Raw genomic sequence first — 24,088 nt, 5'->3', positions numbered from 1 at the left:
GAGCCTGACAGAGTTCAAGAAGCACTTGGACAACGCTCTCAGACATAGGGTCTGATTTTTGGGTGGAGCAAGGAGTTGGACTCGGTGATCCTTGTGGGTGGTTTCCCACTCGTGACATCCTGTGATTGTGTGACCCCTAGCACCCCACTGGGCAATGTGCCGGGCTTTAACTGTTACACTGTATGACGTACAAACGGGATTTAAGAAAAGCTCTTAAAATATGTGGTGGGCACCGGGTAACCCGTGGCCGCCCTCCAGACGCAGCCATTTATTTCACCTTCCCCCCGCGGCTGCTGGCGGGGCTGACAGCGGGGCGAGCCCCAGCCCCTGCCCTGCTTGGCTGCGGCTCCCTCGGCCACCTCGGGGGCAAACCGGAGGCGAAGAGGTGTGTGTTTGTGTGTATGGTGTACGTGGGGTGTGTGTGTTTTTGTGTCTATTTGTGTGTTTGTGCCCCGTGTGCGTGGCGGGCGGGGCACAGCCTCCTCCCCGCCGCGGGGTGGGGGGATCGCAGCCAGCTCCCTGCCAGCGCCCCGCTCCCAGCCGCCGCATGGTGAGGGGCTGCGGCGGGGGAACCGGGATCGGGAGGGGCCGAGGGGAGGCAGGGACGGAGGGATGGAGGACGGAAGGACGGAAAAAGGAGGAGGCCGGGTGCTGCCGGCTGGTTCCGGCGATGGCGGCCCGGCCGCTTTCGCTTTCGCTTCCCCTTCCCAGCTGGGGCTCGCTGCCTGCGGTCGTGCCCTGCCGGTAGGAGCCGGGTGGGGGGCTGCGGGGCGGCGCCGTGACCCCCTCCGAGCCCCAACCCCAAGCCCCGAGCCCCAGCCCCGAGCCCCAACCCCAAGCCCCGAGCCCCAGCCCCGGGGCCCGTCCCGCTGGGGCCGCCTCCCCCGCAGCCCGGGTGCGCCGGGGGTGTCCCGGGCGGGGGGCGCAGGGAGGGGTTTGGGGGGTTTGGGGGGAATCTGGGGGGGTTTGGGTTTGGTGAAGGTGGCCACAAGTCGCTGGGTCAGCACGGGGTTGGGAGAAGGTACGGCATAGGGTGACGAGTGGCTCGGCGCTGCGTTTCAGGAGGGTTTCTGTGCCCTTCAGGAGAGGGGAGCTGGTGTAGGGCGTGTAGGACATGAAGGTTTCCTTATGTCCCCCATCGCTCGCTGCTTGTGCCCCTGGCCTGCCCTGACAGGGTGGGGGACGCTCAGGCCTGGGCCACCTGTTGCAGCCGTGGTCCAGGAATACAGAGAAATCCGTGTTAGGGCCCTAATTGCAGGTTGCGGGGCGTTGTGGGACAGGTACCGTGGCTGCTGAGCCGCCCTGAGCTCGCTCTGCCGGTTCAGCGGTGCCCAGGAAATGCTGGTGTTTGTCCCGTGATGTCTGGCCTTCTGTAGCTGGCTTAAAAGTGTGAGGCAAACAACGCAACAGGCCTGACGTGTTTGCCCCGTGCCTCTCAAAATGCAGTCATGTGCCCTCGCCTTACCCGGATCGACTTTGTCTTGCTGGATCCACGAGGGCACAGATCCACCGGGAAACACAGCCCCAGGTTTCAGCCCGCCACGTACAGCCGCTGATCCTGGTGGTTCTGCAGGAGATGCCACGTGGGCAGCTCTTCACCCCACTAAGTGGATGTTCACGTCGCTTCATGGGCACTTCAGGGCTAGTCACCGTGTGTTTCAGCCTAACAAATCTGCTTTCCTCTAGTTCCTTTCATAGCCAGTGCAGAAAGGTGTAGTCCAGAACCAAAGTGCACCCCGGCTGTATCCCACACGTTCCTCACTCACTACAGGCCAAGAGAGCAGTAGCAAATACTCTTTGCCACTCAGTTTTGAGGCCAGTACTACTCTGAGAAGTGTTTCAGGTCAGCATTTCTCTGGGTGAGCAGAACTCTTCAGATTTATTCTGCTTTTTCCTTTGGAGAACACTGTGCAGTTTACCAGAAGTTCACATTACGTTTGGTTCATGTAACAGCATTTACTGAAATTTTTGATACAAGCATGTTACCGTCATAGCAAGACTTTTCTGACTGACTACAGCTATGTGACTGTGTGATTTCTATGCGCTGCCACAGAATAAGTGGAGATTTCGGGCTACTGTCAGAATTAAATTCACACTTTCACAGTTTGGAATTTTATGTCTGAAAATCCTTTCACCCTTTACCATTATCTGACTCAAAAAGTGAAATGTGATAGCATATGCTGCTTGGACCTCCACTATCTGTGAGAAGAAGTGATTTATTATTTAAGGATCTTGTATGCTTTATATAGCCATTTATTTAGTAAAATAAAGATCAAGCCAGTGAAATGCCTCAGGTCCTGTTGCTTTGTGAAAAGTGCTTTTAAGCAATAGCGTGTAGACTAATCCTTTATGTAAGATACCCTTAAATAATTTGAAGTGTATGGGGTGAAGAAACTGGAGTTCCTCAAGTGGTAGGAATCATAGGTGATTTTCAGAAGTGCAGACACCAAGTTAATGATACTCTTTATTCTAAGTTTAGTTCATAATCATAGTTCAAGTTTGAGGCCATCTCCAGAAAATGTAAATATTAAAAAGAGAGGTATATATAATTTTTGCCACCTCCTAATCTTTTGATAATGCTCCTGTGGTATACTTTGGATATATCTTTTTTATTATTTATTAACACAACTGAAAATTATGCTGCATCTGGGTCTTGAGCACTAAGTGTTACTTGTGTCACCGAAATATAATTGAATTTTGGTACATGAATTTTGGATGAGATAATCTCTAAGAGGCCTATAGCATCAGTGTTTGAAATGACAAGATTCTGTAATTTCTTTGTTTATCAAATTATCTTGCACAGTGAATATAATGAGGAGCAGTTAATTACGTATGGTTTTATCTAACTTTTAATTACTGATTTAATGATATGGTATTCTCTCCAGCTTTTTTGCTCAAACTTAGATGTATTTTAGAGAATCACATCAGCATATTCCAGGCTCACAGAAGTCTAGATTTGGTTGGGCTTGGAGCTTGGTAAGTACCCATAGAGAGGAATGTCCCTCAATATGGCTGAGGGACAGAGAGTCAAGGGATTGACTCTTCTTCTCTGGCACTGGTGAGACCAGCAAGATGGTTTGGGGAAGCACACGATAAACTGGGAGAAACTGGGTGGTGTGAGTTTGGCCAGCCTTAAAAAGAGAAGTTGGAGGAAAGGGAGACCTTGCTGCTGTGTGCGGGAAGGTGTTGAGTAGACTTCTTCTGGAGACACATGGCAGTAATGTGAGAGTGAATGGACACGAGCTGGATTTGATACAGGGAAGGTTTTTGTGGATTTGTTGGTTTCTTTTTAACCTGAAGAATGGTCAAACACTGGAGCAGGGGTCTGAAGAGGGCATGAGTGGCTGTCTAACTGGGCAAGGGCCTGTGCAACCAGATCTGGCTTGTGCTGGGTGGCTTCTGAAAATCCCTTCCAACCTAAGCTGTACTGTTTTTCTGTGATTACTCAAGAAACAGGTGTTAAAGCTTTGGAAATTACTGAAGTTATCCTTAGAAAAACACAAACACAATAAATTATGCAAGAAAGCGTAGATTTCCTTGACATTGCGTCTGGAACTGACGTAGTGTTAGCACACAACCATGTGAAGATAACTTTATTTAGCATATCGTATTAACTTCAAAAAAAAAGGTAAATCTTTCTTGCATTTTTTCTTATTGATAATTTATAGGTTAGAATTTTTATTGTGAAAGCTGCTGTATTGTATGAGAAAACATCAAACAGAAGAGAACATAAGGAGTTTTTATGTTTCTTCCTAAATTTCTCGCTCTTAGTTTGCAGTGAATGGTAGGCATCGGTGCCTTAAAAAGGCTCTTAGACACTGTTGTGTCGGTGAATTCACAGTCTGGGAATTGGGATGGGGTGGAGAAGATGACTGCCCAGAGCCCTGTGTGCAGCTAAATACTTGAATTTTAAGCCATGGCTGTATTCAGATTGCCTGCTCAAGATGTATGGCTACATTAACTCTCCTTTCACAGCGGAACAATTTGAAAACCAACAGGTTAGGTGACTTAACATTCTTATCGATCTCTAGATACCAGTAAAGGTTAGGTACCACGTGAGGGTGAATTTAGCTCGCTCTCAGCTGTGTTTGTGCTAGTGCACAACGGGCTGTGGTTTTCCATTAGTTCACGTTGTGTGAGAAGGCCGAAGAAATTGCGTCGTCTCCTCTTCAGCACGGTTCGGTGTTAAAGAAAAGCACGATTTGGAGACTAAATTTCTTTGAGGAAACAATTTTTAATTAATTCTAGCTCATAAACTAGTGGATTAGTTTATAAGCTGTCAGGAAATTAAATGTGTGCTCAAAGAGAGGAAGTATTACAGTCTGGCATAGGATGCTTTCTGTCTTTTGTTCACGGTAGAAAAAAGTCTGGTCAAAATGGAGTTCAACTGGGAGATACAAGAGGCTTTTTCAAAAGCTTTAAGGACTGTGGTGACCAAGGTATAGTAAAAGACCAGGTGTATGTTTTATCACCTTGCATTTAGGTGTAGTGTGTTTAGGTGGAAAGAGTAAAGCAGCACAAAAGGATATAAAGTTCTTGTTACATCCTGAAAAAGGTGAGGCTGCCCACTGCGTGTTTATTTGAAGATTTGGACAAAGAACTATTAATATAAATGCACTGGGTAAGGAAGGGGTTTTTAAGGCTCCTTGGTAAGTATCTCCCTGACTGGTTCAGTCAAGACCGAAATCAACTGGTGTCTGCCATGAAGGTCTCTCTGCTGATGGGAACCACAGAGCTCACAAAAACCTGAATGCTCCCGAAATGAAAAATAACGTGTAATTTTAACGTTAATAATACACTTGGCTGCGTGAAAAATAGATTTTTCTTTACCTGTTACATTCTGCTGGGCCTGATCTGTAGCAGGAGGATTACGCTGGTTTAATTACTTGAAATTAGTTCGCTTGCTGGAAGAGTAACCTGATGTAGTTGCTGTCGTAGTACAAGTAATTTAAGATAACTAATTCAGCATGTGTCTTTTTACTCACGCAGTTGTACAAAACTTTCTCATACACGTCTGCCCTTAATTCAACTTCGACTTCCTGTTTTTGTTAATATAGAAAGAAAATCTCATTTAAATAACCTCTGCTTATGCAGTACTAAAACTACAACATTATCTCCATTATCTCACAATAATTTTTCTTGTCTGTTGTGTGCAGTCAGCATAGTGGAATTCCTTTATATTAGTCATGTACTCTGTATATAAATGCTGTTATATACAGCTATATACCTGTTATTATATACATATCTTATTCTAGAGAAGGGAAACTTTGAAATTATGTGGTTTTTTTTTTTTTTTTTTTTTTTTTTTTTTTTTTGTTGTTTTATTTTTTTTACATTTGCAAGGAGTAAAATTCAGGAGGCCTAGGTACTGATTCTGCAATATTTCAGTAACCTGTTTAAGGCATCATCCCACAAAGGGTTTAGTCACCAGCAAGGGACAAATGCAACGTGGAGTGGAAACTTTCAGTCAGATGCTCTTGCTCTTTCTAGAAAGGGAAATTCCAGACTTAATTTTATTGTGGAGCCTTTTCAGGATATGTTTTACAATTTTTCAGATGATTCAGAATGTTAATTGGCAAAACTTGAACTCTGATCAACCAAAGCATCTAATCACAAGCTTTATTCAACCAAAGCCTTCTACGTATCCTTTTGTTGCAACACACATTTGCATCTGCCATATTTAGCTAGCTATTTTTTTTTGTTGTTATTGTTAAATTTTATCTGTGAAAAATGATCCCCAAGTCCTGCAAAGATAGGGGAATAATGCATTTACATGTAAATAAAAATGCTAATAAGGTATGCATTTTTAAGTAGTTAATGCTGCTCAAATGTGGTTTTGGAGTAGATGTGGAAATTATTGGAAAAATGGAATTACCTTCTTTTGCTTGCTTTTAAAAAGTGAATTCACTTTTTTTAAAGTGAATCTAAATGATTACATTTTGTAAGCCTGTAATTTTCTTTGTGTTTATTTTTTGTTTTCTTTTAGGGTTTTTTACCTTGGTAAAGGTATATTGTGCAAATACTAGCTCGAAGGGGGCTTTTTAGGATGTCTGAAGATGATGAAAAAGTTAAGCTCCGTCGAATCGAACCCGCCATTCACAAGTTCATCAAAGTGGCAATTCCGACAGATTTGGAGAGATTAAGAAAACACCAAATAAACATTGAGAAGGTTAGTGTTCGCTTTTTACTAATATAGCTCTTTTTACAGTATAGAAGCTGTCATCCTGAAAGGTTATGCACAGATTTCAATGAAAAGTTGATTATTAAATGTTTTAGTTCTGGCTGAAAATGAAACTTCTGTATTATTGTCTGGTCATTCAGTATGTACAAAGGCCGTAACATTTGTGGGAACCAGTCAGTTTACAGAGTGAGAACCACTACTGTTTTCTGTTAAGAAGCTGTGTTAAGGAAAGCATGCTAATATTCTTACTTTAATTCACTTGTTTGTGGCCAACTATTCTGAATAATTTACCGTTCATACCTATCTTTTTCTATATAGGTTTTTAAACTGAGCTAAAATAAATAGATTAAATTCTAAAACTGAAAAAAATGGAAAATAATAGTACCACATTTTTAGCATGGTTACATGCTTCTTGTTGGTATTAGCTCACTCTTGGTAGTAAAACTGAATATGTTTCCAAGAAAAAATAGTGTTGAATTAAATTCTTGCGTATGCTATGGCCATGCATATACTTCTAAAATAAACACCCCCAGCACAGTTGTCTGGCATGAAATGGCCTTTGTCCATATTGTAATACCCTCATATTCTGCAAAAACAGGATGGCTACATCCACACTGCTGTGTCAGCCTCTAAACAGCAGAAATTCTTTAAATAAGAGAGCCATTTGACCTGGACAAAAGCTTGCCAGGGACAGTTGTAACAATTTAGCAGTACTGGCGATCTGATTTTAGACTCAAAACATAACCACTGTTTATTAGAATAAATATGTAGCCCATTAGCCCATGGAAACTGAAACATCAGTTCATCAAGGACGGTGGTAAGAGATTTACTAGAACAAGTGACACCAATAAAAAAAGAAGAGAGTGAGTGACTCAGTAGATGAGCACACAGTCATAATATCAACGCTGCGATGGAAATTTTGAAATTACTAATAAAATACGTATTTGTTTAGAAAAGATTATGCTTACCACCACAGAAAAATGAGTGACAAGTAGTGTCCAGTGTTCTGCAAAATTCTGTACACGTTTGTGGAAAATCATACCTCTTAGTAGTTTCACAGGCTTATTCGCAGTATATAAAATCCAGTGTATATGTAAATCTGTGCAGGACAGCCATCTACAGATTTTTTTACCACATGTGGAACAAATGAAGAAGTTGGAAGAAAACATGATCATTTGTGAACATGATTTTAATTTCCCGACAGGCGTGGTCTGAAGGGTGTGTGTAATGTTATTGTTGAAACTTACATTTTGCTGCTGTCAGTTGTTCACAACTTTACCTTAATTTTACTGTAACTTTACCAAGTGTGCAACCTTTGGGATGAAATTTGCTATGCCAGGTTTCTGCCTTGAGTAGTTTGGGGATGGGGAGGAGGGAGAATAAATCCTTGTAGTCAGAAAATAATGTGTTGTTTAAGTGCTAGTCATTTCTTTTTATAAGAAATGGTTAGCGTAAGGGATAGCAAGTGGGTGATAGCTTACCGATAGTCATTTCTTTCAAAAGCAGTGACATGGTTGGAACAGTAACTTCAGATCTGTTTGTGGGGTGGTCTTCGTTAAAACTGTACATTTTGCTGTGCCTGTAAAAGTCTGCTATATTTTGGCCAGGAGGTGTGATTCTGAAAAAGAAAAATGGTTTGCAGGTACTCAGTAGACACTGGTTAAACTCCACCAGCTGAAGGTTACTGAAGATTTACCCAATGCTGAGCGTACTCCTGTGGCTAGAAATTACAAGAAATCCTGGAGTTGCCAATTTGATTCGTCATGAATCTGGATGAAAACAGGGAGTTTATTTTTCTGTTTTCTTTCCTGTATTTGTGTGCAAGAGGAATCTTCTCCTGGGTCATGTGAATAGAGGATAAAGAGTTGAATGGGGAGCTTGTGAAGAAGTACCTCAGGATGCAAAGTGGAAGTGCCTCAGGATGCAAAGTGGAAGTGGTGGTTGACAGTGGAAAGAGAGAAGAATTGGGACAGAGGAAGACCTGGGACTGCTGGGACTCATGATGGCTGATAATAGTTGGACTCCTTTCCTTAAGGGTGTAATAAGGCTGCAATGAGGATATGAACTGCAATATTCACAAATTGAAAAGTGTAGTAGTACAATATTTGCCTGAAGCAATAGCTTCTTAATGAGATGAGCTATTTTTTCAGTCACAGCGTATTGTTTACTCTCTGTTATTCTATATTTGTCTAATTCATTACATTACCTAGATGCCCGTGGATTCAGCATTTTCTTGCCTTGGAATCAGCCACTTTGCTGCAGCTCTGTAGGCAGACTACAGAGTGATAGAGATCCAGAGTCAGTATTAGCTTGATTTGGGTGAGAGGATATGGGAAGAAAGGAGCCTCGCCTGCTGAATTGCTCTGGAGAAGCTTACAGCCTCCAGGATCAGAGCGTACGTTTTCGGCGTGCGTGGCCAGTGCCTAGCAGTGGCTGCAGAACTAGCTAATGGCAGCTAGCAAAGAATAATATGAGATAGGGTGGAATTCAGGGCGTTTAGAGAGCTTTGTAATGTGTGTTTTGTTCAAATAGAGACAGTCCTGGTAGCTAAGTTGTTCCACTAAATAGAGGATGGCATAAAAGCTGTGTCCTTGCCTGAGAGGAGCAAATGGGTGGTCATGGAAAAAAGGTAGAGTGTTGATGGGAGGGGAGGCTGACCTGTCAGTACAGAATGGGAAATGGTTAACAAGGCACATTAACAGGGCACAAATTGTTTTCTTGCACTTTGAAAGTCGATGGTGTAATTAGGGAGGGACAGTGGAGGGGATGAGCATAGCTGTTTTGCTGCTTGAATGTTTTTGGAAGAGTATCACTTTGTCCAGCTAGATAGAATCTTTGCTGTGTATTGTTCACATATGGGAAAAAACAAACAAACAGAAAACAAAACAAAACAAAAAAACACACTTATTTAGCATCCATAAACACCCCAATAAGAATCTTCAAATGGTATTGGGTGCTGTAATGGGGGATGACCTCGGGAATTGCTACATTTGCTCCATGTGCATGGCTGGTGAGGAGGAGTAGCCAGCTAGTGGTCGATCCTGCTGAAAATCTCTTAGGTATTTAAACAAAGAATAATTACGCTGTATCTACCCAGATAGTGTCACCATGGAAAGGGGTAATACACATTTCCACTTATTTCAGCCTGGGGTTGCTAAACTGAAGTCTTTGTTGAGCCAGCAGCTCAAACGAGTTAAGCATTCTTGTTTTGCAGACAGAAGGGAGAATCTTAGGAAGGATGACATTCTAGAATCTAGAAATTCTAGAGTCTATAAGAAAGTGCAGAAAATTTACGTTTTGAATGTAAAAATCTGAGGCAATCTGAAAGTATTTAGGGCATTCCTTGAATTTTTTAGGTTGTTGATGATGTCAGTGTGAATGATCTGTTCAGTCAACATAATAAATTTGCATATCAGAAAAACCCTTAAATACTTGTAAACACAGATCTTAAAATTAAGGCGTTAAGTGCATTTCCTCAAAACATCTCTGTTTTGAAAGCTAGAAGAGGCAGTAAATATTCAGTACAGATTTGTCTTTCTTATTTCGGTTAGCCATTAATAGAAAATGTCTGCATCCCCAGATAGTGTCAGTCTTGACAAATTTGATACTGGAATTAGTAACGAGTGGAATTATTAGAAACAAGTAACTATTCCTAAAACTTTTAAGTAAACACTTGGTAACTATACCAGGAGGTATTCAGCTGTACTGAAGACTTCAGAACTTCTGTGTATTGATTAAAAAAATGTGACATGAGCATTTATGAAAAGTAATGCATACAAGTATAAAATTAGTCCCTGAATGTCTGATTATTTAAAAAGTCCACACTTTGTGTAACATTATAAAAATTTGAGTTTATTTTTTTAAATAGTTTTCAAGCTGTAAGAACTATCAATATTTCAAAGTTTACCCTATTGATAGCTTTACGAGAACGTGAGAACAAAAATACAGCAAACCTGAATTTGAAATCTATCACTCTAGATATTTGTGAATGATCAGAACATTAGCAGTAGTTTGGTTGAAGTACTTCCATAATCGTTTACATTTGTACATCTTATATACAATGATGGCATTTTAACCGTAATGAGTGTGTTACAGTGCTTCTGTGAGCTGTCAGCATCAGCAGCTTAAATGGTTTTCTCAAAAATATTTTTTGTAAAATTAACTTTCAGCCATGCAAACCAAATATCCCTGGGGTAAAAGGATAATTTTGTAGAATCTAGTCTTGTTTATTTTACAGGCTACTTTTAAGCAAAAATCACTAATTATGTCAAATTGCTTAGAGCAGCAACATTATTTACTTATGATGAAGCCAATATCTCTAACCTCATTTCATGAATATTGATTTAAACCTGAGGTTCCAGAGATAGTCCAAACAATTAATCTACTAAATCACTGTTTGAAGAAACTATAAAATCAATATATAATGAAATTTGACCTTGAGTATACCTTTCCAGAGGAAGTGTCTACCATATATCCATCATCATAGCATCGCTTCTCAAAGGTGACAAGGAAACACTTTTTGGAGTTCAACTTTACATGTGAGCCTTTCTAAAGATTTAAACATTAAGAAATCAGTAATCTATTCTTGTTTTTGTTTTTAATTTCATTTTTTTTTACCCAAAAACTTCTTTTTTTTTTTTTTTTAAAGCATGTTATCTGGATTAGAAGGCCTTTCACTCCAAATCAGGTTATAAAATGCATGCATATCAAAAGGAGTTTCAGCTTTCTGTTAGCCTCTGTCAGATGAAAGTAAGGTGGAGAGGTGGAGATAGTGGCACGCTGCCCTGAAATTTGTTGGCGATAGGTGACTGTCCTTAAAAAAAAATATATATATATATATATAATTTATTATTATATATTATAATGTTATATTAATATACATTATATGTATGCAAATGCTAAAAAAAGATTATGCTTAATCCTAAAAAAAAATAATAGTGTTGTAAGACATAGCATTCTTTTCTCTGTTGCTCTCAGTTTTAATTTTGTTTCCTGTGACTGTGCCAAAGTTAAAAAGCATTTTGTGAAACACTTTGTCTTTGGCTAGGGACCGTTGATGTGGTGAGAAGATACCTAAAGGAGAGGTGACACAAAATGAGAAAATAAGAAATCTGGGTCTTACTGCAGTCTTCATCACAGTGTATACGTTTGCCTAAGACGTTTATTGTCTAAACTGACATTTATTAAGATTTTAGAAACATTGGTGGGCACTGCCTGCTACAAAAATGAATGCAGGGGGTATTCTGAAAAGTTAAGGAAAGAGAGGTTAAGAAGGAAGAATTCTCTGCCCACGTGAATGCCATTGCCCCAGGTGTATTAAGTCACTGAATTGTTTGACGTCATCACTTGCATACTATGAATTTCAAAGCAGTGCTTTCAATAAACATTCTGAGCATTTCTGCTAGAAATGATTAAGAGCAGTAAAGGTTTCCTAAGGAATTATTGTTCTTCTTTGGGAAAATTCCTTTTTTTCATTATTGAGAATGTGGACAGTGTATCGTAGTCGGTTGAAATTGAAAAGATATTTTTTCCCCAAACCCTTCTTGTTCCCCCCTCAGAAATTCTTGTTTCAGTATTTTTTCAGGGGTGACTCAATTGGAAGATCTAATGCTGATACAGCCTTGTTGTGTGTTTTGTTTTACAGAGTAATGGTAATAATTTTAATGGCATGATAATTTATGCAGAAGTTGGTAGTTTCCTAGAAAAATCACTTTAATATATCTTAATTTAACATTAAACATTTTCTCTTACAAAAGACTACAGTATTAAGATCTGTTTTCTCTTAAAACAAGAAGTAAATTCATATTTCTTTTCATATTTTAGAAAAATGAGTAACTTGTGTTCTGTGTTGCTCTGGCCTCTATAATTAAGCAGAGAATTACTAAAAGATGTACACTGTGGATAAAGTGATTTTTTAATTGGGACCAACGCATATTAGGCAATTGGGGTGTTAACGTCTACATAAAAATACATCAGAAATCATGGTAAATATTTTATTACTTAAACAATTTAAAAGAATGTCCTAATATTGTCAAGTATTGTAACTGGATTCTTTGATGGCTTCAGCACCTATTCCAGGAACCACAGTTTCTATTTTTCTATCATTTTACTAAAGAATTCTCTATTTTGATGACAATGTATGTATCTGTTAAGTCCACAGGGACAACAATAGCAGGGATTGATTTATTTTTATGACAAAAAGGTTTACGTGTGTTCATATGCAATGATTTTGCAAAACTTGCTTTCAACTAGTGGAATAATTACTCCAGTCTGTCCTGTGCCTAAATGCCTATAACTCAGCTATTTTACCATCAGTTTGGGAAAATTAAAGTGATTATTTATTGAATTTTCCTTTTTCTGCTTAGCCACTTGGTAAAAATAGCAATAAAATGAAGTATTTTTCTTTTATTTTAGTATCAAAGATGCAGACTTTGGGATAGATTGCACGATGAGCACATCAACGCAGGACGAACAGTTCAGGTAAGGATACTAAAATCACCATGGCATTAATGGAATTAAATATTCCATTATTAAATTCCATATAATACTGGTTGCTTCAGAGACAGATCTTGACAGAGAAGTGTATTTGACAGATGGATTTGACAGGTATGTGGTGTTGCTTTACTTTGTTTAAGAGGTTAGGGATTTCCTAATTGTATATTGTGAGGCAAATACTGTCAGAAAGGTTTTGAAACATATAACAACAATGGGTCATCACTGGGAATTTTCAGAATTCTTGAACAATACTTACTCACCTCTTCAAGTAAAGCTGTCTTATAATAAATTTTGGTGTGTAAACTTATGGTGAATTTTTAGACACTGAGTATCACTCGAAATACACAAGTAACTGCTGGTGTCCCAATCAGTATTTGTGTATAGCTTAAAGTGAAACAAAGTTTGGAAACTTTGGTCTTCAGTAAGCTATCCTATGGCATTACTAAATTAGATGATGTTAATTGCAATAATAAGATAATATTGGTTCTAAAGTATGGTTTCAGCCCAAACACAGAACATCTGGACTACTAGTTTGGTGTGCAAATCTATTATTAGACACATCATGTCATCAAAGGATGAAATACCAGACCCATTTGTGTGCATGGCATCATCTCGGTGACTTCATGCATAGTCAACCATAACTCAGCAGACAGGGAATCTCACATCTGTTTTTTAAAAAAACGCATGTCTGGATGAAAATGGTGCCAAAGCTAATGCCAAACATCAGTCTTCATGCTGCTAAATAGTATGCAGCCAAAGAAGATTATCAGTGCAGAAAACCACGAAGACCAGATCTGCATTACAACATTCTGCTGACGCAGATATAGCAGCCAGTGGTTATAACACTGCTGTACTGGCAAAACTCTGGGAACAGATGTATTTTAGCCAGCAGGAGAGGCATCTTGTGTTGGTTTCACATGTGGTTTTCAGAGCAGGAGTATGATTTTGTTGCCAGAACAAACCATTTGTGACCCGTACTGCCTCATGACAAGCAGGCTTTGCCAGTAGGGGTAGCACAGTTCTAAAACACTGTGTTTTATAATTATGATACTGTGAGTTCCCATGTTTGTTGCAATACCTTCCCAACTCCTATGGGAAATGAGGCCAGAAAAAAAAAAAAAAAAAAAAAAGCATGAAAAAAATCAGAAATAACTTAATCCTAATTGAACAACAGTATTAGACAGAAGTCAGAGCTAGAGGTACATGTCTTTTTTGAGGACTGGAAGGTATTAAAGAGGTTTTATAGTGTAGATGTTAAGAAGTTATACCTGAAATCCACTTGATTTTTCTCTTATTTGGAGGTTTGCATGTTTATTATGTTTTTCACCAAACACTTTTGAAATTTGAATATGTTTATTGTTAGTGTTAGCAAAAGAGTCTGCCAAAGGTGTTTGCAAAATCAGTCCTATTAAAACAATGTCATTCTAACAGGTGTGTAGAAAGCAGGTGTTTGCCTATGTCTGTGCTCAAATCTATTTTCACGTATAAGGGGTAGGAAAGGCTACTCTTGGAACTCCTTATCATGAGTACCATTTGTCTACCAAGACAAACTCTTGATAAGAGTTAGGGCAATAGCAGTCATGTTGAGGATGTTGTTTTTAAATACATGAAGTGCTCTAGTAATAAAAACTCTTACTTGTCTCTAGAAAGATTTATGCTTGTCTTGAGCCTAAAGCCTGCCATTTTCACTTTCAGTCAAAACAGATTTTATTTTTTATATAATACTTTTTGCTTTTAGATCTGGGTGCAGGTTACACACTAACACACATATGGATACCCACAGAGCAGAATAAGTATCAGGGTCCATGCAGAAGTGTGGAGTAGCTCTCTGTTTTAATTAAAAGAGTTAGTAGTCTAGAGTACTTGATAATAAATTATACGACATGTAGAATGTGTTTGCTGTAAGCTGTTTAAATGTTTACTGATGGACTTGTGATCTGTTTGTTTGTGAAGAAATCAGATTAATTATTGTGATACCAAATGTTCTCTGCAGCACACACTTTGCTCTCAAAATTAGATGTTGTAAAAATACATTAGGGATCCCTAAATCAATATTGACCCAAGGCATCCGCCACAGGTTTTAGACAAATATATGCACAGCCACTCTACATTTAATCCATGTGCACATAATTAGCCATTTTTCTGAATTTTCAGTTTACCCAGAATAATTACTTCTGTTGTACGTTTGATGATGGTCAAAATTATAATAGAAGGATAGCATAAGTGTGTTATACCTCTTCTTTCTGGTGACTGGGTGCCACATTAAAAACTTCTAAAAAGGAAAGTGAAGAAAGTGGGAAAATCTTTGTGTGAGAGATTATGACATCCTTTCAGAAATACTAAGAAAATGGCTTTTGTATACAATATTTTTTATGGTGTCAGGGAAGGGTCATGTAAAATCAGTTCACTGTTGTAGCCTGTTGCCATCTGTAGGGTAAATATAGCCAAGATTTAGATTTTATTTGACCTGCATCAAAACCTGCGTTTTATCATATCCCCAACATTTCGTTCTTCCTGAACTGATCCTGTGGGGGCTGCCCGCAGGCAGCAGCTCCTCAAGCACTGCTCCCACACGGCTCCGTCCCACGGGGTCCATCCATCCATCCCCCAGGAGCAAACTGCTCCAGCACGGGTCCCCCACGGGTGGGCGGCAGCTCCCCCCAGGCCCCCTGCTCCTGCGGGGGCTCCTCTCTACGGGCTGCAGCTCCGGCCCGGGGCCTGCTCCTGCAGGGGCTCTCCATGGGCCGCCACAGTAATGGGTAGTGTTAGGGGCCATGTAGTCTAACAGTGGTAGAGTGAGTGAAGTGCTGGAGCTTCTGAGTGCTCTCGGACATCCGTACTGCCAAGGACATGTGGCTGAAGCAGATACTTACATGGGGAATTTTCAGGTAGCTGTTGCTGGGAGCCTTAGATAGAGCTTCATTTTTTTTCCATAACTGGTGGAGATACCACACATTGCATGGAAAAGACCGAAGTCATAAGTATAAAATGATCCTGCAAATCAAATACTTTCTGCCTTTTCGAGGGTTTTGGCCTCATCTCAGCCCACTGACATTTGTGTAAGGTGAGGCCATGCAGGTGCAGTGTTTATCCTCGTGTCCAGGGCCTCGTGCTGGGTCAACACTGAAGCACGGCAGTGTGCTTAACGCTCTTTGTCCCTGCCCCTTTCCATTGTGCTGTTATTTGTCCGTAATGAGCAGCATGCTCCGTGCCACGTCACTGGCAGTGCAGGTCACTGTGTGTCTTTGCATGCAGTCCAATGAGAATTGAATTATTTCTTTTTCTTTTTTGTTGTCACCAGTTACTTGTTCGCAAATGTAATGAAATTACTTGCCCATGAGAGGCGGCTGTTTTTGGTACAACGTTTGTGGTGATGTCCTCAAGTGTCACGTATTAGAGCATAGAGTGGTGATGGTATTTTTAGGTGTCCTACGGTAAGTCTGTGAAAACGCAGCACCAATTTTTCATCATTATATTACCTTGAAGAGTCAGCTGTCACCATTAGGGAAAAAAAAACATACTGCTGTGAAAAAACAAATACTGAAAAAGATGAAGAAAAGAGTTCTGCTCTTTCGTGTAAATAAGGTGTGTTGGTTTGCTGAAAAGTGCTGTTAAGACTTCTGAATTCCTTCAGGAGTCTGTCCCTTTTCTCACCTGTCCAAAACATCTGTAGACAAAACGCCATTCATAAAGCATTTAGAAGGAGCAGAATATGGGAAGACACTTTGTGTTTTTAGAGGTAATTCTAAAACCTGAATGATTATTACGATTCCCTCTCTCCCTCATTTAAAAATAGGTGGTGAGTAATGAGGTAGGCTTAGTGGGCAGATGTGTGCAGACATTTTCAGCAACCGGGATTTTCACTTTCTTTTTAGGAAAGGTTTAATGAAGCCCTCTTGGCTCATTTGTGTCCTTTTGCATTTTACTTTATGGTATAAATTTATAATTTATTCTGTACTTTTTACTAAACGGTTTGTAAAGATTTGGAAAGCACAGCTACAATGTGTGTGGCTTCTCTGTTTCTTTCTGTTTTGGATGTGTTGATAGAGTCTGTAGGATTTTCGCAGTAGTTGTGAAAATCGTGACACCTTCCATTTGCATTTCTGAAAAAAAAAAAAAGTATTTATTTACATAATCGCCCATCCCTGTGGATCTCTTAGCCTTACCTCCAAATCTGTGGATGCTTTAGAAAAATTGGGCTCAAAGTCCATGTCTCTTCCTCAGTTCTGCACCTATTCAAGTACAGTGAACCTTATCTCAATCGAGTCCTTTGAGACCCAGTGATGAAAGCTTTGTGTAATAGCCATTACTCCCATTGTTAAGCAAAAATATGGAAACAGCATAAAGCTGTGAGAGACTTAGGGATTTTGGTGGAGAGGGCAGGATTAGAATTATTAATGATGTCGGGAAGAGACCTGAAAAATCAATATGGTCAGCGTTGGTAGGATTACAGGACTTTTTCCATACTTTTAAGGAGTATGGTCTGAATCTGGACTGATTCGGAGAGAGAAATGAAAATGGTCAGAAAATTAGACTTACTTGGAAAGACTAAAAAAATTTTTTTGCCCAACAAGTGCCTGACACCAGCATGTTGTCTGCTTGCAAACATGAAAAAGGTCGCTGCACAGAGGACAGGGCTTTTCTTCCTCTATTTTGAACAGAATTAGAAATACCCGGTTTAAAATGATGCAAGACGTTTCGGCATTAGATTCAACATGAGGAAAAATGCAGTGGGAATTAGGATAACGAATTCTTGCAATAGAATATCAAGAACGTTGCAGCTCTTCACAAAGACGTCCTTTCAAGACCAGATCAGATAAGCAACTGTCCGAAATAAAATAGGGACAGCTGATCATGCTTTGAAGGGCTGACTTCACAAAGGTTTTGCCAGCTTTATCCTACAATTTTTGTGAGAAGACTATTTGAAACAGATTGTTACCTTCTTTTTTTCTGTTGTTGTTGTTGTTCTTTTTGAAAGTTAACAGACCAAAATTCCAAGTATTATAGAGAAAAATTCTGCATCTTCTTGGCCAAATTCGATGAATTCAAACCTAAGGAATTTGCATAAATTATTACCTTCCTCACTGAGTAAACATGGTTTTAAAACTGGAAACAGCTGGAAGGAGGGTGATGTTCTTCTCTGCTCTCCCCAGAGATTAAGCTCTGCCCCATTAAAAAGATTATGAAAAGAAGTCAGAGTCATTTGCATTTCTGTAACATTTATCAAGTTACTCCCTGGTGAGCTCCTGAGATGCCTCCTGACAGCGGGGCTTCGGGCCCTTTCCAGGCTGATCCCATGTAGCTTCTGTTTAATTGGCAGTACGTGGAACAGGAGTCCCCTCCACATCCACAGTCTAAGAGGTACTAAAATAAAATTTCACCAAATACGCAAATACTATCATTTGATTCCTGTCTTCTTTCTCACAAATATTTGATCAGCAGTATTATAATGAACAAGGAAACTATGGTTCTGACCAACTTCACTCAGTCTTCTCCATATCATAGAGTCATAGACTGCGTTGGGTTGGAAGGGACCTTAAAGATTATATATTTATATATATGTATATATTACATATATGTAATATATGTAATATGTATATATGTAATCATATATTATATGAGTCTTGCAAACAAAATAATTAAATGCTGTGTCTAGACATTCCCATTTGGTCTTCTAAATTTCATTGTAAGGTTGTATAAAATGAGAATTTGGGCACGTGGTGGAATTTGGGCATGTGGTGGACTATGACAATGACAGCATTCTGCCCTTCTTAGTGCCTATTGGCAGGCGATGGGAGAAAGTAACAAGAGGAGTAAGGTAGTTCCTTAAATTAAGGTGAAAAGTGTATACAGAAAATTATTGTACCATGTTTCTAATTCAACTCAGTATCTTGCAAAATTATTTCTTGTGTCTCTTTCCCTGTTTGTTTTGTTGTTAATTAGTGGTTTTACCTGGGATTAACCTTAAATAATGTAGCGTAAATTGACTGGTGATAGTATTAATTTAAGCATACAATAGAATATTCCCTCAGTAATTTGACAAATGATTTTTACAAATCAATAGCTCTTTCTTTGGTTGCCTAATAGGACTTGTGCAGTGTTACTTGAATTTGTTGTTGATTAATCTCCTTCTTCTCTAATTGTATTTCTGTAATTTTTTTCATGTGTGTTAAAAAACGTTAGTTCTGCTAGTGTATATAAATAAGTTCCATTTGTTTCCTCCTTTTCCAGTTATGCAATGTTGCTTTCCTAAGGCATTACCTGTACCTGATTTGCATTACTGGAAAGAAACCTTTCTTTTCCTAACCTGTCTGTGGTGTTAATCCATTCTCTTGTTCTGATATTAGAATATTCAAACCAATTGGTAAATAGTGCAATGGATAATATAATTTGTTGTATCTCCTTATAATATAATGCACTGACTATGGTTTTTTTACAGTATTTTTTTTATAATTACATAAAAATGTGTCCTAAAGCAATGAGTAGTATAATTTGAACTATAAATTTCTTCTGTTCTACTGTTTTTTTTAGGGAAAGAAAAGTTGCATGCATTTTTAGATTTTAAAAGCCTAGGCAATAAAATACCTCTGTTTTGCTGTAGACAAAAATTTATGTCACAGGAGATGCCTGCACACAGACTATTCCTGCTACTTGTGAATAGCTCATATCTTCTTAAAACCCTTGTAATTAAAGAGATATTTTTGTATCTTATTATATTTGATATTCCAGTCAAACAAATATATTTGCCCTTCCTCTGAAAAAGAATATATTGAATAAAAAAAAAAAAAAAGTAATCCTTCTCCTTTGTTTATAAAGATGTCTTTACAAATGAAGTTGATTGCTTTGGGAAAATTAGGGATTGCAAATTATTGCATCCTGAAGTGCATTAATCAACACAGTCACTTATATAAAAAAATAAATAAATAGAGAAGCAATTGCTTATTTTATTGGGACATTATCTCAACTTGTTGCGACTTGTGTAAATATTTTGGGAAAGGACTAAATTGGACGCGCTCACCAAAATAACTTGAATAATTACATAGTGATTTAATGAGTTATATATTTTAATCAAAACCCTAGACAAAACAGACTGACTTCTTTACTTGGGGAAGTGGATACAAGGTAGAATTGACAACGAGAAAATAATAATAAAAAAAAATCGATGGGGACAACTTTAAAAATATTTCTCCCTTGTTTTGTGGTTGGCTGGTACTACTGAGAAATGAGCTCACCAGAGAACGCAAGAGGTACTGTCTTTTCCTTGATGTTTGGTTCCTTCTCTTCAGGGGCAGATGGCTTAATTCACTTTTTGGAAAGTAGACCACTTCCAAAACATCTCTGACCACTACATTCAGATGACTACTCCGTGCACTCTGTATATAAACTGTTGTTTTTTCCAAATGCCATTGAAGAGGGAGTTGCTGCCTGAAGTTTTTTTGTAGCGAACCGAGTGATGTTGTGTAAGAAAATATAAAAAAGGCAACAGACTTAACATGCTGGCTGTGACATAGTGGCACCCCCAAGTCAAACGCACCGTGGAGCAGTGCCCTCTTTTATGCACCGAGCTGATGTCTGCTGTCTTGCTCAGTATCACTGCCAGTTACAGGACCATCTTCCTCCTTACGAAGAGTAGGGGATTGGTTGTTTGTTCAAAGCAGATCACCTTGAGGTTGAGATACCTGAAGTAAGGACTTGGCAGAGAGCTGTATTTTTTATGGGGTGACTCTTCTGTAGGAGCAGTACAAAGAGCCCAGGGAATAGCACTGGGTCATAAAACAGCAGAATGTGGGAGACCCAGGATGGGTTCAAAGGGAGGTTTTGGTACTGGATGCAAGAGCTTTAACAGCACTAGGGAACGTGTCATTGACAGGTGAATCCAATGCAGTCCTACAGTGCAGACTGGAAAAGGAAATGGATGCAGAGGAGGGGTGACCAGGAGCTGAAGGATTACTTTGAAGTCGGGACCTTTCTTTGTCTTAGTTTATTAAAACATGGCACTTTTTTGTGGTCATTTAGAAGATATATTTGGTCAAGGTGATAGTTGCTTCGTAACCACAGAAGGTGTCTGGTTCTTTTACACAGTAAGCTAACTGAACGACTCTTAAAACTGTTACAGCAACTCCGAGCCAATATGAGAGAGATGGAGAAACTTTGTTTGCGAGTCCGACAGGAAGACATCCCGGTTCTGCAGAGAATGATAAATCCAGTGAGAGAGGAAGCTTCATCTGCCATTAAAGACTTCCTACAGCTCCATTCTGAATCTGCAGAAGAACTTAAAAGGCAACTAGAAGGACAGGAGGATGGCTCTTTAACCAGATCTATAACTGTAGGAGGAGGTAGGAGAATTTCATTTCTGTGTCTATATTGTTGTATCCAGTGAGCATTTTCTGACCAGATATGACGTAAACCTAAGAGATACCAGCTGAATAATAATAGTTAATTAAGAAGTGGATTTTCTTTCCCTGTACCACACTTTTCTCATGACCTGTTGAGTTTTGGTAAGTGGAGGACACTCTAATTAAGCATCCTAAGAAATAGAGTAGGTGTGGCCTCCCATGAAGAAGATCCCATAGCCTTGGATTTTGAAATTGGAGACTGTTCCTAGGAAGAGTACTTCATGTTTCACTGTAGCTTGACTTCTTTCCTGGTCCTGCAAATCACTTAATCATGTGCAAGTAATCATTTAGGCCATTTTCACTGAATCAGTGTGTTCAACATCGAAAATAAAACAATTTTTATATGATAGACATTATGATATGCCACTGCTGAAATGTGCAGAAGGATTGACCAAGTCTATATACAAAGGAGAATATCTCTTCTTGTAGCATTTGATCTCAGTAACCAACAAGAAAGCAGAAAATATTATAAACCTGTTGAAATAAAAGATTTTGAAAACACACTACAGAAGGCAACAAGTCGGATGTTTGCTGTTTTTCCCTCCTTTCCATACAAAATGTCTTTCAGTCTTTGTTGTACCGTTCTGTCTTCAGGGGAAGCACGCACTATGCTCTGGCACTGGCTCGCGTTCTCTGCTAATAATCTGTGAGAAAGTTGATTATATAAGAATTAAATCCTTCTACATAATAGTAATTAGATTGATTGTTGCAGTAGCAACATTGTTTAAAGTTGTTTGGAAATGTCATGTCTTTAAAAGTGAAAGTATTTTCAGTCAATGTCATTGTAGAAGAACCTGCGATCCCATTTGATTTCACAGCCCTTCTTGTTGCTGTATAAAGAACTCCAGGGACTGTTTCAAGAGTAATTAACAAGCAAGGGAGAAAAGAAAAGTGGATTTGGAAGATTGGGCTTCGTTTTGAGAACGTCAGGTGTAGTAGTATCAGAAAGTGTTATGAAAGTCAAATTATATCAACTATGCAATTCATATATTCTTACTAGACCAGTAAAAAAGATTAAATAGGCTTTTGACATATGAATTTTTGCTGTTTTCAACACCTTCACTGTCTTTTTAGATATCTGTGAACTGACTATTCAGGAGTTCATCCTTTGTGGGTTTCCAAGTCTGGTTATTTGCTGCATTCTCCTTCTCCTCCAAAAAAAAGGAAGATATCTTGGTTATTCTCTTGCAGTCCTTCAGGATCCTCTTAGTACTCTCAAGTTCTCAGAAATATGTGAACTTTCAGTGATTGTTTCTTAAATACTCAGGAATCAATTTCATCAGACCCTCAGGACTTGAAAACATCTGGATCATCTAAATGTTTTTAACCTGTTCTCTTCATGTTTCAGCCTATCTTTTTTGTTTGCGTGTTTTCCTTCTTGTTAAAATTAATTACATCAAGATTACAGCTTCCTTTTCTGTGTAAGGACTGACTTCGTCTTTCTCTGGGTCATCGTTCTTTCTTTGCCTGGCACTGCACCTACTTATACTTTGTCTTCCTCTAATTTTCACGGCATTCATGAAAACTGCCTTGCTACCATTTATGCCCATGGTAGTTGTAATTTATTTGTGTCTTAGTCTTTCTGATATTAACCTTCCACATCTATATTATTGTTTTGCACTCATATTAATTGTTTCAAAGTCTTGACATCCAGGGCACTGAAGAGTTCTTGCTGAACTCATAATTCTTTCCTGTGTTACATGTATTCCTCTACATCAGGACCATTTGCTGCTATCTTCAGTATAGTCCATTTTGTTAGTGTCTGCCAGCTCTTCTGCATTCTTTTATCCTTTAGGAACTTCTTCCCCATAACTTCTACTAATCCATTTGCTGAATTTGTGTATACTTCTTTTGTGGGGAGCTCATTCATTGTCTTTGGTCCTACTCTAAGGCTTAGAAGGGTGAATTCTTGCACTCAGTGATCCCCATCAGCCGTATTGGCCATCGCTTCCAGGCTCTTTGTGAGCTCGTCTCTGTTACAATCAGAATAAAATTTAAAACACCTGTTCTCTTGGTAACTTTCTGCAGTTGTCCTCAGTACATTCTGGTGTTTTATTGGAAAGGCCTTGTCCTGGCTTATTGCTTTTCTAACAGGTACATGGATGGCAAACGGGAACTACAGTTTAATTTCAAAGAACAGGACTGTGGTTGTTGTTTTTTTTTTTTAATCTAAAATACCTTTAAAATATGGAGGAAATTGAGCATAACCACACTTTAAAAAGAAGAAAAATTGATCATATAGATTGGGATGAGAAGAACAGAAAAATATTACTGGGGTGACATGCTTCTACATGTCAGCTCAAGAATGCAGAAATAGCTCATCCCATTTAAAGGGAAACATACAGTCAGGCAGACAACTAAATATAATTATACAGATTTTTTTTTAAAGAAGTTTGCCTGGCTGTGAAAGCAGCTCTGTTGAATTGCTAACACAGATGCAATATATTGCCTATTTCTTTTGTGCTTAGAGGCTGCAGTCCTGAAAGCAAATCTTGGCTGCTGATCTTAATCAAAGGAGCTTCAGTATGCCCATTCTTTGCAGCATGTTGCTTCCCATCTGGTGGAGGAGTAAGGAGTTTACAAATTCAGATTGCCCATTTAGAAGGCATGTCAGCGAAATGATGGAGGTCCTTCCCCCCCCCTTCACCATCCTCAGCTCAGATCCAATAGAAATGGAATTTAATTGCATTTTAAGCAAATATTAACAAAAGGTCAGGTTCTACTCTTAAAATTACTGAAGTCTTTTAACCAGTATATTGAATCTTGCAGAGCATTAGATTTTTATCTTGAGGATAATGAGGTGCGAAGCTGCTCTTCGAAAGCTCGCAGAGGTGTTTTATATTACAGCATTTCTGTGCAGAGGCTGTAAGTGAAACTGGTGCAGTCACTTCCACTCTCAGTTCTATTAAAATTGGTTAGACTTGATAAAACATGAAGTTGTGAATATAAATTTCTTACTCATACTTTCAGCCCAAATGTGACTTTATTTTTTTTTTTTTTTTTTTTTTTACCTTTC

The 24,088-nt window shown here is 39.0% G+C and overlaps 1 protein-coding gene across 4 annotated transcripts in view; it reads left to right on the top strand.

Moving 5' to 3' along the window:
• Positions 1-341: 341 nt before the first annotated feature.
• STX17 (syntaxin 17) overlaps positions 342-24,088 on the top strand; it is a 30,781-nt gene continuing 7,034 nt past the window's right edge. Inside the window, exons 1-4 of one of the 4 annotated variants that reach the window (XM_032180738.1) lie at positions 342-385; positions 5,987-6,169; positions 12,596-12,661; positions 20,793-21,012. In XM_032180738.1, the coding sequence (XP_032036629.1) occupies positions 6,047-6,169; positions 12,596-12,661; positions 20,793-21,012 (409 nt within the window). In that variant the 5' untranslated portion in view covers positions 342-385; positions 5,987-6,046. Of the gene's footprint in view, positions 386-491; positions 551-615; positions 745-1,812; positions 1,844-5,986; positions 6,170-12,595; positions 12,662-20,792; positions 21,013-24,088 lie in introns of those variants that run through there. The other 3 variants (XM_032180737.1, XM_032180736.1, XM_032180739.1) reach the window with 3 other exon arrangements.

This window comes from Aythya fuligula, chromosome 2, assembly GCF_009819795.1.
Source record: "Aythya fuligula isolate bAytFul2 chromosome 2, bAytFul2.pri, whole genome shotgun sequence".
Taxonomy (NCBI): domain Eukaryota; kingdom Metazoa; phylum Chordata; class Aves; order Anseriformes; family Anatidae; genus Aythya; species Aythya fuligula.
The sequence above is the reverse complement of the archived record's forward strand: the minus strand, read 5'-3'. Positions and strand labels throughout refer to the sequence as shown.